Source organism: Vulpes vulpes, chromosome 13 (genome assembly GCF_048418805.1).
Source record: "Vulpes vulpes isolate BD-2025 chromosome 13, VulVul3, whole genome shotgun sequence".
NCBI classification, from domain to species: Eukaryota; Metazoa; Chordata; class Mammalia; order Carnivora; family Canidae; genus Vulpes; species Vulpes vulpes.
The window spans coordinates 35138046-35152481 of record NC_132792.1 but is presented as its reverse complement, the minus strand read 5'-3'; the positions used below and the strand labels follow the sequence as shown (position 1 = coordinate 35152481).

The 14436-nt window shown below is 36.1% G+C and overlaps 1 protein-coding gene across 1 annotated transcript; it reads right to left on the bottom strand.

Moving 5' to 3' along the window:
* Positions 1–908: 908 nt before the first annotated feature.
* FBXO43 (F-box protein 43) lies at positions 909–12388 on the bottom strand. The gene is made up of 4 exons (XM_072733691.1): positions 10941–12388; positions 5818–5920; positions 1250–1453; positions 909–986 (listed from the first exon to the last, which is right to left on the bottom strand). The coding sequence occupies exons 1-4, from the start codon at positions 12383–12385 to the stop codon at positions 909–911; spliced, it is 1830 nt and encodes a 609-aa protein (XP_072589792.1). The 5' UTR covers positions 12386–12388.
* Positions 12389–14436: the final 2048 nt, after the last annotated feature.

The following is a 14436-nucleotide window of genomic DNA, read 5'->3' as shown; positions in this document are numbered from 1 at the left end:
TGGTCTTAGCAATTTGTTCAATAATATAACTTACCTCTTTCTTGCTGCTATTCTATAAATGGACCATGCTACCTTAAACCATTTTTGGAAAGAGGTACATTATAAACAATTTAGTACATTTTCTTATTTAAAAATAAGTCTAAAACTACTTGTTTTTTAAAAAAATCTTTTCTAACTAGTCCAAATTTGTCACAATACTAATACCCAGGCTAGATTAAACAAATGGAATCTGTGATTATAGTTCTGGAATTTTAAAAAGTGCTTAAATGAAATGCATGATTTATAAGGGTTTATTAACTAAGATTCTCATGGTGAATAGCAACATATGTCTAATAATTTACTTTCTATATCTTCTTAGTAATCAATATTAAGTAAATTTTATTCAACCAGAAGTTTGTGCACATATGACACTCACTATATTTAACTATTGAAATTATAGAAGAAAATTCAATAGAACTTCCGAAAACATTTTATTTATATTTCATTTCAGTCAAATATTCATCTTCTAAGGCTATAAGGCCATCTGTCTCAAGGTCAAAATTTGTAATATTATTTGGAAAACTATTTTTAAAAAGTGTTTGAAGAACATTTCAACACAGAGTGATGAAATGCACAATTTTCAAAGGTTACATGAAACACTTAAATACATATATATGGTAACATTAAAAATTCTTTATTTAAAATACTTATTAAAATGGGAAAATGTGACACAGTAAAATAAAATTTTTTCAAACTCATCACTAAAGAATACAGACATAGATTATGATATATACAAAATAGGAAATAAATCATCATCTGTCATTAATGGGAAATTTTCCATGCTTTCAAAATATTCATAATTTTAAGTCGGACAAAACATTGTTTAGGGGGAATGCTTCTTTTATATTGAAAGTCTCTTTAAAGGCGTCTTAAATTCTGCTTACTCTGGGCACTTCCTGGAAGAGCATCTTTTCTATTTCTTGGCTTTGCTCCTCCTCTATTACATTCTTCAGACCCATGATAAGCACATAAACATAACACACAAAAGTCAAAACCACAGGCTGTGCGGCTACACAGTCCCCTTTTCTTAAATGGCTGGTACTTAGCAGGGCATTGGCACCTGGGGCAAGGTTTTAATGCTTCATCAATAAATAGTGTTTTGGCAACCTGCAGTGAAAGCATATACACTAAATCTTCCAGTTTCATACAGAGAATCATTTTATTTCAAACTCTAAATATTTAATTCTAATAACTTATGATAAATACTTACCTTAACATATTCTTCCTGTTTACTACTTAAGTGAGTAACAGAAGAGCTTGCTATAGGTGTCAAAACTTCTCCCCAAGGAGAAAATGTTGAAACTTCTCCTTTCTGAAAACCTGGTATCCTAGCCTGAGCTTGTACAGATTTTAAAGCTGATCGATTTATAAGATGGAGCCGAGTGGCAGCATCCTCAACATTTAATATAGCCCCCTGCGGTAAAAGATAAGAGGAGTCAATACTGTAATATTAAAAGTTCCAGAACAGTTTTCTGATACACATGTATTTAAATATTGAAAGTGATTTCACACTGAATTTCACTAGAATTTTCTCCCTAAGAAATTTCTAACATTTTAGATAAAAATGTTTTTCTCTCATCTAACATTTAAATGTCAAAGAAATATAAATGAACAAAATTAAAACAATAAACAAATTAGCTTTAAGTTTGCATGATTTGTTATTTTTTCCATTTAAGGCATGGGTTAGCAAACTTTTCCTGAAAATGGCCAGATAGCATATATTTTACATTTTGCAGGCCAGATAGTCACAGCTACTCAAACGCCATTTTAGCAAAAGCAGCTGTAGAGATATGTAAATGAAAGAGCAAGACTATGTTCCAAAATTTTTTTTTTGTAAAAATTTTTACTTTTTTGTAAAAGTAAAAATTTTTTTACTTGTCATTGTTACTTTCAAAACAGAAGGAATGAACAGGATTTGGTCCACAGGCTAGAGTTTGCCAACCCCTTTTTAAGTCAAGGTTTAAGAAGAAGTGAATCTTTGTAAAATTTGCTATGGGGTATCATGGAATTCCTTGAAGGTTTCTTACCTTAGCCACATGTCAGAAGAACAATGGGCCTGGCTAGACCGTGAAATCCAATTGGTTTGGCTAGTTTCTACAATACGTGCAAATACTGGAATCATTTTTACACTTATATTTTAACAAACAAGATTTGATGTTTGAAAACCAGAAAAAAAGGTAGCTCTTATCTGAACTGGATTTCCATATTACTTAAATATTTAGCCAAGAAATTTTTTTTCTTTTTCTTTTTTTTAAGATTTTACTTATTTATTCATGAGAAACACAGAGAGTCAGAGACATAGGCAAAGGGAGAAGCAGGCTCCCTGGAGGGAGCCTGATGCATGACTCAATACCGGGACTCTGGGATCATGCCCTGAGCCAAAGGCAGACGCTCAACAGCTGAGCCACCCTAGGCATCCCCATGAATATTTTCAGTAAGCCTTCTATTTTGTTGGAGTTGATAACAGGAAAAAATAGTTGTTGTTGTTTTTTTTTTTTTTAACAAATTGGTGTTCTTAATCAATTATCAAAATAAAATCTACTGAGTGAATTTCCTCATGTGTTTAACTAAAACTGTGCTTCCTCTCCCTTGATAGTCTCCCTTTGTCACAATTGACTCCTAACAGTGAGGAGAGAGAAAATATAAGAAATTGTAGAAGGATGAGTATAGGAAGTAAGATTAGCTGGTCATGAAAAATTCCATGATTAACATTTTAACAACATATGCATATGTGTAATGGATATCGGTTTTCCAAAATTAGAATGAATACAACTGAGTTTTTTCAAGGACTCAATATTTTCTTTATAGTACATCTGTATAAATAATTTGCAGCCTAGGACGCAAGTACAGGACACAAGAGCATACCAAAATTTTGATGGATTTCAATGCAGTTGGTAAACACAGTGATTGTGTATAAATCAAAAAAATGAATAGAGATACATTGTTGAAATAGATTTCAGCCACAGAATAAACATTCATTTATTTAACAAATATTTACAGAACTCATAAAGGTGCCAAGTGAATAAAACAGTCTAATCCCAGTCCTCCTAGACTTTAAAATGTGTGCTACCATCTCTGAACAATAGGAGACAAAGCAGTCAACCAAGGCACATGTTTGTGAAGGCCAAAATTTTTCAAACATAGTCACATCGTGTTACCAGAAAACATGTAAATGTGAGAGTGGATTTGCCATGTGATTGTTCATTTCCACGATTATAAAAGAACAGCGAAAAATACAGTAAATTAAGAAATTTGATGGAAAAAGCATACCCCAATTCTAATGCTCATTCTCATGGCTGCAAAGCAAATAGATAAAATTGAGATCCTATTACATGTAACTGGTGTGTGCCTTCTAACTCTCACATGTAAGGAGTTTTCAGAGAAATTACACAAGTGTGAGGAAAACCCTCAAACAACTTTGTCTTATAATGTTTCCATTGAGTTAATGATAGACGTTAGGAAAGTTCAAGTGGAAAGCAACCAGTCCATATCGTAACAGGACAGCAAAGTGCACCAGGAAGGGTGTCTCTGGGGAAAAGAAGGAAGAAACAGGAAGAATACCTGATTTGTCTGCACTTACACAGAGGAGATTTCCAGTTCTGGTGGATAATAGGAGATGAATCAGGGATCTGTACAGAGAAACACTAAGCAAAACAAAAGAAACTTGGCAATTATTAACTCTGGGGGGAAAAAGTTATATAGGAAAAAAGGTGTAATCATAAAGAACTGCATGTTTCAGCTGTCAAAAACTCATAATCTCAATACCATCTTAATAATGTCAGCTCCTAGTTTTGATTTATGCCTAAATGGTAGTGTGATTATATCAGTGAGGCAGTAGAAAAGGAGAAAGGAGTTCAGAGAGACAGGTGGGTGGGGTAGTAGGTAGTAGTGGTGAGAGTTTAGAGAACAAACTCTCCAAAGAAAAAAGCCAAGAAATAGCAGTAAAGCCATGCTAGTTAGAAATGTGGAGGTAAATCTCAGAAGGAACTGAAGAGTTGAAAGTGATTAACTTGGAGCAAGAATCAAAAGTACAAAGGGACAGGCAAGAGAATGTGTTTTGTTATAAGCCTCATAGTCCAACTTGACTTTTTATTTTTTAAATTTTTTTAAATTTATTTATGATAGTCACACAGAGAGAGAGAGAGGCAGAGACACAGGCAGAGGGAGAAGCAGGCTCCATGCACCGGGAGCCCGACGTGGGATTTGATCCTGGGTCCCCAGGATGGCGCCCTGGACAAAGGCAGGAGCTAAACCGCTGTGCCACCCAGGGATACCAGCCAACTTGACTTTTTTAACCATGTATTTGTTTTACTCTGAAAAAAAATCTAAAAAAGAAACCAAAATAAGAAAAAAATCCAAGTAAGGGAGAATGTATAGTCCTTCAAGAAATAAAGTTGGAAAAAAAAAAAGCGGTGGGCAGGATACAAAGACAGAATATTTTATCTAGAATTACCTGAAGTGTTGCCAAACACAACCACGTTTCTTTCCTTGTAGGATGTACAATGTACATGGAGCTAACGGTTTAGTATTAATAGATACTTACTTAAAAATTGTTTTTTAAGTAAGTCCTTAGCATATAGAGCAGCACTCTAAAAACATAAGAATTTAAGAAGGCAATTAATATTTTCTTTCTTATAAGCAACAGCAATAAGTAGCCAGGAGCTGTGAGTAAGTTGTAAGGCAATATCATAGGTGAGAAGGTAAAACTTTTCTTCAAAGTAAAACAGAAAGTCAACATTGTAGTTAAGTACAGTCCCTAATATTTCATTGTAATGAGAAATCCACCAATCTATCTAGGTATTTATATTTGTTTATACCATGTTTCATCTCAATTATTATATTGTCAAATTAGAGATTTACTTGTTATTTAATGCTTTTCTCTAGAACAAGAACAAGAATTCTCATGGAATTTCTTTTGGTATTGATTGATAAGAAAGGTCTAAAAATTGCATATACCATACATATGGATGCCAGAGTCATCAGATGCCTATTACACAAAGTAGTATCCCTAGGAAGACTTAATCAGCTTCTGCAGGACTTTTCCTGTAACTTCAAATCTGGTTCTCAAATCTTCAAGAAAATACAAGCTAATGGTGCTTTACCAGTACTAATCTGCCACAGTCACTCATTTCCAGGCCTTCCTCTATGCTATTCTCTCTGCTGAAACACTCCTCCCTGTCTTCACCTGGCTAGCCACTCACTCACTCCCTCATCCTTCAAGTCTCAGCTGAGTTGTACTTTTCTGAAAAGCCTTCTCTTGATACCCAAGTATCAAATACTCCTTTTAAATGTTCCAAAAGAACTAACTCTGGGCTTCCCAACACATCTGTATTGTAATTACCTGTTTATTCATATCATCCCCAGGACATGAACAGGGACCATTTCAGAAAGACTCACCATTGCAATCTGAGCAAGTGGCACATAATATCCACTCAAAAGACTGGATAGAAAGTGTTATGAGGATATCTACTTACGAATAGGATCCAGCATAGCACTGGTATTAAAACCCTGCTAACAACACACACACCTAAACAACAAAACCCCACAAGACGCTCTTGATGCTAGGTAGTCTACATTTATGGACTGGAAGGAAATGGAGTTTGGGAAAAGTAAAACATTCATGAGTGAATGTTTGCTAAGTGAAAAGGGCCAAAAGATAGCAGGAAAACCATATTAGGTTGTCCAACAATATTAGATTATTATTTTTATTTTATTTTTTAAAATTTTTTTGATTATTATTTTTATAAATCCATTTGAGAAAAGTATTATATACATTACCTCAGAATCTGTTTTCAGTTGTGAGATATAAAATTTCCTCCTCCGATTTGCTTTTTTATCTTGAACAATAATTTCACGCCAATTTCTGCTCACTTTCCAAACACTATAATAAAAAGATTGGTCTTCATATTATATACATTCCACAAAATTAACATTTTTTGCATTTGGCAATTAATAAGAAAAACTTGCTTTAAAGATTTTGGACAGTAAATTTAAACCTAAAAATTTACATTAAAAGTATGACTTGATGTACATCATTTCATATTATTTTATCCTATGAAAGAATTCCCATTAAAATACTAAATATATGTCAGCATTATATCAATAGATTATCTTATAAATGATTAAGGGGAAAACATAGTTTCCTATTAAGGCAATATGAGTCCACTGGGAGACTGAGAGGATTTTTAACTTCAAATGTGAGACTAAAATTAAAAATCTGGAACACAACATGTAGAAAACGATTATCATTTATACAGCACAAGAGGTTTCTATCTATTCCTCCTATTTAAGGTACTTAACAAGACTATCATTTTGATTAAACAAACATAAAACTATCAATAATTCATTGGATGTACTAAGTGCCAAATACAATCATTAATTGGTAGCACTACAAAGTTCCTATTTTATAAACCAAAGTTGATGAGAATGAAGAAGTTAAAGAAAAAGAGTCCAATTTAGGGACGCCTGAATGACTCAGTGGTTAAGCGTCTGCCTTCAGCTCAGGGCATGATCCTGGAGTTCCAGGGTCAAGTCCCAAATTGTGCTCCCTGCATGGAGTCTGCTTCTCCCTCTGCCTATGTCTCTGCCTCTCTATCTCTCTGTGTCTCTCATGAATAAATAAAATATTTTAAAAAAAGAATCATCAAGACAGTGTGGTACTGGCACAAAAACAGACACAATGATCAATGGAACAGAATAGAGAACCCAGAAATGGGTCCTCAACTGTATGGTCAACTAATATTCAACAAAGCAGGAAAGAATATCCATGGGGAAAAGGACGCTCTCTTCAATAAATGGTTCTGGGAAAATTGGACATCCACGTGCAGAAGAATGAACCTAGACCATTCTCTTATACCATACACAAAAATACACTCAAAATGGATGAAAGATCTAAATGTGAGATAAGAACCAATCAAAATCCTAGAGAAGAACACAGGTGACACTCTCTTTGAACTTGGACACAATAACTTCTTTCAAGATACATCTATAAAGGTAAGGGAAACAAAAGCAAAAATGAACTATTGGGACTTAATCAAGATAGGAAGCTTCTGCACAGCAAAAGAAACAGCCAACAAAACTAAAAGACAACCCACAAAATGGGAGAAGATATTTGCAAATGACTATCAGATAAAAGGCTAGTATCCAAGATCTAAAAAAAACTTATTAAACTCAACACCCAAGAAACAAACAATCCAATCATGAAATGGGCAAAAGACAAGAACAGAAATTTCACCAAAGAAGACATACACATGGCCAACAAGCACATGAAAATGCTTCACATCACTTGCCATCAGGGAAATACAAATCAAATCCACAATGAGATACCACCTCAACACCAGTGAGAATGGTGAAAATTAACAAGACAGGAAACAACAAATGTTGGAGAGGATGTGGAGAAAGGGGAACCTTCTTGCACTGTTGGTAGGAATGCAAACTGGTACAGCCACTCTGGAAAACTGTGTGGAGGTTTCTCAAAGAGTTAAAAATAGAGCTACCCTACAATCTAGCAAGTGCACTACTGGGGATTTACCCCAAAGATACAGATGCTGTGAAATGCCAGGACATCTGCACCCCAATGTTCATAGCAGCAGTGTCCACAATAGCAAAATTGTGGAAGGAGCCTCGATGTCCATCAACAGATGAATGGATAAAGAAGATGTGCTCTATATATAAAATGGAATACTACTCAGCCATTAGAAAGGACGAATTTGCTTCAATGTGGATTGAACTGGAGCATACTATGCTGAGTGAAGTAAGTCAATTGGAGAAAGACAATCATTATATGGTTTCACTTATGTGGGGGAATACAAGAAAGAGCGAAAGGGATTATAGGGGAAAGGAGGGAAAATGAGTGGGAAAAATTAGAGAGGGTGACAAAACATGAGAGACTCCTAATCTGGGAAATGAACAAGGGGTAGTGGGAGGGGAGGCAGGTGGGGGGATGGAATGACTGGGTGACAGGCACTGAGGAGGGCACTTGATGAGATGAGCATTGGGTGTTATACTATATGTTAGCAAATCAAACTTCAATAAAAAAATATATATATATTAAAAAAGTAAAAATTTCAAAGAATAGTCACTCTCACCTGGAATCACTATACTTTTGTTTTTGAAAATAAAACTATTTATCTCCAATTAAACAAAAAGAAAAAATACAATTTATATCCAGTGATTGCCTATTTATCAGTAACTGGCTTTACTGATTATTAAAGAATAGATAATCTCTCTGGTCTTTATTTTTAAAGATTATTTATTTATTTATTCATGAGAGACACAGAGAGAGAATGAGAGAGAGAGAGGCAGGGACACAGGCAGAGGGAGAAGCAGGCTCCATGCAGGGTACCTGATGTGGGACTTGATCCCGGGACTCCAGGATCATGCCCCGGGCCAAAGGCAGGCACTAAACCACTGAGCCATCCAGGGATCCCTCTCTGGTCTTTTTTATTACTTAAATCACTCCAAGGGAATAAAAGATCAGACAATTAAAAAAAGGTTACTGTTGTTACGGAGATAATACTTGAGTTGTTAACACTACTGTTCTTCCAGTTACCATGGCCACTTCAGTTGCCTTGTCTCTCCCTAAACCAATACATGTGTCTTATATCAGTGATGGAGAGGAAAAGGCAGAAAGTCACCCATTAATCAGGAAGAAATGAACTATGTAATTGGGTATCTGCCACAGTTATTTCAACTGACAATAGTCTCTCATGTTACCAAAAATAAACACTGCTAACATACTTACATCCTGCAGTACAAATACTATACATTTGGAGGGCTGCGGAGAAGAAGTAATTACAAAAATATGACTGAATATCACCTGCTCCCACAAGTGAGCATCCAAAAGTATCACCCAAGTTTTTCACTTGGTCTCTATCCAAACACTACAGCATATAAAAATAAAATTCTGTATTTCAGCCATATCTCCTTGATTTTTTTTAAACAATTTATCTCACTGAACATTTTTTTAAGGCACATACATACAGGTACACTATTTATTATACTACTTGGGTTGCACCAAGTACATTCCCAATCACGTTTATTTAGAAAGGCCTTAAATCTTAATATGAGTTTGTGGGAAAGCATTGGATTGGAAATCAGAGGACTCAGGGCTCCTGGGTGACTCAGTCAGTTTAACATCTGACTCTTAATTTCAGCTCGGGTCATGATCTCAGGGTTGTGGGAATAAAGCCTGGCACTGGGCTCCATGGGAGACTGCTTAAGATTCTTGCTCTCCCTCTGCCCCTACCCCCACTTCTCCCTCTCCAAAAATCATCATCATCATCAGAGCCTCAATTATAGAGCTAGATATATTCCTATCTCTTTGAAAGGCTGTTGGCTCACTTAACTTCTCTGGAGCACAGTTTTCTCATCTGTAAAATATGTGATTAGACTAGAGGTCTCAAAAGAGTTTCAGCTATGAAATCCTACAATTCTCTACAATAGCCTACAATTAATTTGTGGAAGAAAGGTGAAGAAGGGCTTTAGCAGAAGTAGTAGCCATAAAAACAGCAAGATTCTATGAACCAAACTCTTGACATATCCCTATCAAAATCAAATTCACAAACTTTCCTGCATGTCCTCCCCCAACTGTCACCTTGCAGAAGTCCTGTTCACAAGGGTTCCCTCCTTCCTGGTATGGCATTCCCAAGGGTCTTGTCTTCTGATAGTTCTGCAACTCCCCCAAATTGCTAGTATGAACACAGTATTTATAACCCAAGCTCCCACTGCCAATACTCCTAAATATCTGGTTCTCTTTAATTATGTAGCAGCATTCAATACACTGAAATCTCCATTAATACAAATTCTTCAGTTTCTACTTTCTTGAAATTCCCAAAAGTAATTACATTCCACTGCCTATTAGCAATAAAAATGAACTAATCCATATTCCCTTGGTCTCTGGAAAAACTAAGCCCTAAAATGAAAGCTAACCATCATTTTGTAGAATTTAGATGAAATAACTAAATGGTATCCTTTGTATGCTGTCATTTCTTAGTCACCATAATACTTTACATTATTTCTGGCCAAGTATCATAACTTTAATACAATTTGCAATCTGACAGTGGGATGTGAACTATTAAATCATTAAATAACTCTTGTGGAATATAGCTTGCTATCTTGAATATTTAAAGTTCAACATTTAAAAAAAAAATAAAGTTCAACATTTAGAAACTCTCTTCCCAAATGGCAATAACATCAACTTTATCCAGAAGACTATATTGATGCTTCTAAAACAGGATTTATTTTTTTTTAAGATTTTTTTTCTTGGGGCACCTGGGTGACTCAGTCAGTTAAGCATCTGCCTTCAGCTCAGGTCATGATTGCAGGGTCCTGGACCAAGCCCCATGTGGGGCTCCCTGCTCAGCAGGGAACCTGCTTCCCCCTCTCCTACCTCTCCCCTAGCTTGTGCGTTCTCTCTCTTTCTCTTTCTCTCTCTCTCTCTCTCTCTCTCTCCCTCTCTTACTCTGTCTCTTTTATTTGAGAGAATGCACACGCACACAAGTAGGGGGAAGGGGCACAGGGCGAGAACTCCCAAGCAGACTCCAGGCTGAGCCTGGAGCCTAGCCAGAGGCAGGACTTGACCCCATGAGCCCTGAGATCAGGACCCCAGCAGAAACCAAGAGTTGGACCCCCAACCGACCTGAGCCACCCAGGCGCTCCTAAAACAGGGTTTTAAACAGAAGGAACTCTATTAGTAAGCTCTATTGGGAAGTTCACTAAACCACCTTTGATAAAGTATAAAATAATCAAAGATAGAGATAATAAAACAAAACAAATTAAAAAACAGGACAACTCAACTCACAGAAAAACTTTCCAACTTAAAAAAAAAGTGTTAAAAAGAAAAGTGTTAAGAAGGAAGTTTTATTTCAGAAAAAAAAAAAAAAAAACGATATATTTCTTACCTGCATAGGCTTTCTGCAGTCAATGAATCTAAAACCATAGCAAGAATATGCTTTAAATTTCTGTATTTTAATTCTGTTAAGATGTCTACCTTCTCTATACCCATTTTCTTGCCAATCAGTCCTGCAAGTACACACTGTAGTACAGCTATCTGGCCCCCATCCGTGTCTTCTAAGAATTCATGTGCAACATTTTGCTGGAATCTTTTTCTTTTGCTTCTCATGAAGAGCTCGTGCACTAACTGCAAGGCTGGGGTCTTTGATAAATTCTTAAAGCTTAAGATCTTATTGTCACTGCTCAGCTGATCCTCCAAGGTATCTGAAGCAGCTGCTGGTGTTGCTTCAGAGTCTGAGTCCTTTTCTGTCTCAGATTGTGAGCTTTGTTCTTGAAGGGTGGACAGTCTTCTCAGCCTTCGAAGATGCCCCGACTTTTTTATGGTGTCCCCCACTTTGACAGTTCCCCTATGTTTCTGAAGTTCTCGAAAAGAACTTTCCTGGTCAGAGAGGGAATCTTCTGATTTATCCAAACAAAGTGAGTTAAAACCACTGTCTTCAGGTGTTGAAATATTGCCCCTCACTTCAGTTGAAGGAGAGAGCCTTTGACTTGCATTAAATTTAATGTTTGCTACAAGATTACTTACTGGAGTCACACATATGTTCTCATCTGTTCCACAACGTGTGCCTCTAGCAGAGGAGCCCAGAAGTTTGGGATATGTATTCTCATTATTAATAAATAGACTGCTACCACTAAGGTCACATGTGATAGAGTCTTCAGTAAAACTATTGCCCTGAATCGGAGATAAACATTCGACTTCAAACAGGCTACAATCATCTTTAGAATCATCAACTGTGGAAGTCTTCTGTTGAGAAAAATTTAGTCTCAATATTTGACTGCTGGAAGCGGCTTCTTCTGTTTTCAATGTACTAGTAACTAAAGGACTAAAACTGGTTTGCCTTGGGAAACTTGAAGCACTACTTGGAATATTTTTTTCTAAGTTGAGAACTTGGTTTATACTACTTTCTAGAGAACTGTTTTGTGAATCAAAGTCCCCATTTAGAAGAGAGAAAGATATGTCCAACCTTCTGCGCCGCAAAAATTTTTTTCCACTGACTTTAGGGGTTTCACAGAGTTCTGGGGTTTTATCATGTTCCTTCCTAGAAAAGACAACTCTCTTTTTTTGAGTTGGTGATTCTAAAGGATGAGTTAAACCCAGATTTGGAGTTTCAGGATGTTCATGGGTTAATGTTAAGCCTTTTTCTTTCTTTCCAAAAAATTCTTTATCTGTATTATCAAAGTTGCAGGGTTGTAACAACTCATTATAGCCACTATCTTGAAATGAAGATGTGGAACAAAAATCTCTGAAGCTGGAGTATTTGAAATTGACAGTAGGAGAGTCTACCTCATTTTCTGCGCCAGTGCAAGCTTGACTTGAATGTCTCTCTGACATCTTCAAAATCTGTTTCCACAAAGTAAAAATAAATTTTATTCTTCCATTGAAATGAGTAGCCTCGCAGCTTACACCAAAACACATTACTTGCTATGAATATGGATAATAATAGAAAATGTTATGGCAATAAAAACAGTTACTTTAAAAATAAATATACTCATATATACTTATGTGTATATTACTTAACCTAATTTTTAATATCACAAAACCCAAAACTTTTGGGTTATACATATTCACAGATTATTTGACTAAGCATAGTCTAAGCACCATGCACAAATATTTTCTTGAACTACACCTGAGAAAAAAAATCTGGCAGCATCATTTTTAGATTTTATTACTTTAGATTTTAATAGCACTAAAGTACATAATTATAGTATTAATATTCTAGCCTAGGGATCCCTGGGTGGCGCAGCGGTTTGGCACCTGCCTTTGGCCCAGGGTGCGATCCTGGAGACCCAGGATCGAATCCCACATCAGGTTCCCGGTGCATGGAGCCTGCTTCTCCCTCTGCCTATGTCTCTGCCTCTCTCTCTCTCTCTCTCTCTCTCTCTCTCTCTCTGTGACTATCATAAAATAAAATAAAAAAAAATTCTAGCCTATTTGTACTGGCCTATATCTATCAGCTGGATATTTCCCTTCAAAGTTCTGGTATATTAGTAAAGCTGCTTAAAAAACTATATACCAATTTTTAAACATGTCTTTGGAAATGTGTCAAATGAGTGCTGCCACTAGATTCAACTGCAACTTGGCTAAGCAGCACCAGGATAATGTAATTCGCACTTGTAATGTAGGCCTGTCACAGCCCCCATGACCATTCTCAAGGTCTGAGTTCTTAGACTCATAACTTTGCAAAGACCCCTTGGCTCATTCACCTAAGTGAATGAATTTTAAAAACAACTAATTGCTACTCCAACCACAAAACAAGTTTCTTTACAGTAAAATGATCATGGGAATATTACCACTGGGAAAAGTATCTAAGTGTTTTTAAACCTTTTGAATCTATATTCAATTTTGGTAAATCTCATACATTAAGATCTCGGTTGTTCTTCTGTACATGCTTACCAGGCAAGATAATCGAACTTTGTTTTCTATAATTTGTATTATAATTAAAAATAATTTTGTTTTCAAAATATTAAGTTAATGACATATAATGAGCTTTCAAATTACCCCTACACCCATGAATATTTCCCCCTCTCTGAGAATCATTCTGTAACGTAAATTAAAATTAGGTCAAGAAACCCTTCCAAATATGAATAATAGTGAAAGGGAATATAAAGGAAGGGAGAAGAAATGTTGGGAAATATCAGGAAGGGAGACAGAACATAAAGACTCCTAACTCGGGGAAACGAACTAGGGGTGGTGGAGGGGGAGGAGGGCGGGTGTTGGAGGGGAATGGGTGACGGGCACTGAGGTGGACACTTGACGGGATGAGCACTGGGTGTTTTTCTGTATGTTGGTAAATTGAACACCAATAAAAATTAATTAAAAAAAAAAAAAAAAAAAGAAACCCTTCCAAAATCTTAGAGCAAATGTAACTGTTCTACCTCACCACTAGGTGTCTCATCGTACTAGAATTTGGGAAACAGAGGCAAACTGTTAAACCGAAATGGGGATGCAGTATCATCCTCTTCCCCTACCACCCATAGGCCACTTGATATAAATACATAAACAAAAACCTGTCTACTTATTTTCTATTCATCTACACAACTGAAGTTGTCTCCAACGTACTTTCTCTGCTGTCATCGTGTCCATTTTTCTACTATTCCAAGATGTTGGTCTCAAACAAAACATGGTTTTTCAAAAGTTAATTTTCAAATCATTTTAAAAAGACTAATGCAAAATTATGAAATGCCCATTGACTTATAAATTTTACCGATTCAACAGCTCACTGATGAATCAAACTCCTTGATACTCATTTTTAAAAACCAGACTCCTGGGTGTTGAGAATACTTATCTCTATGTGCTCTCAAAAAAGAAAAAATTGGCAAGGATGTGGAGAAAAGGGAAATTTCACGGACCATTGGTGGGAATGCGAATTGGTGCAGCGATTG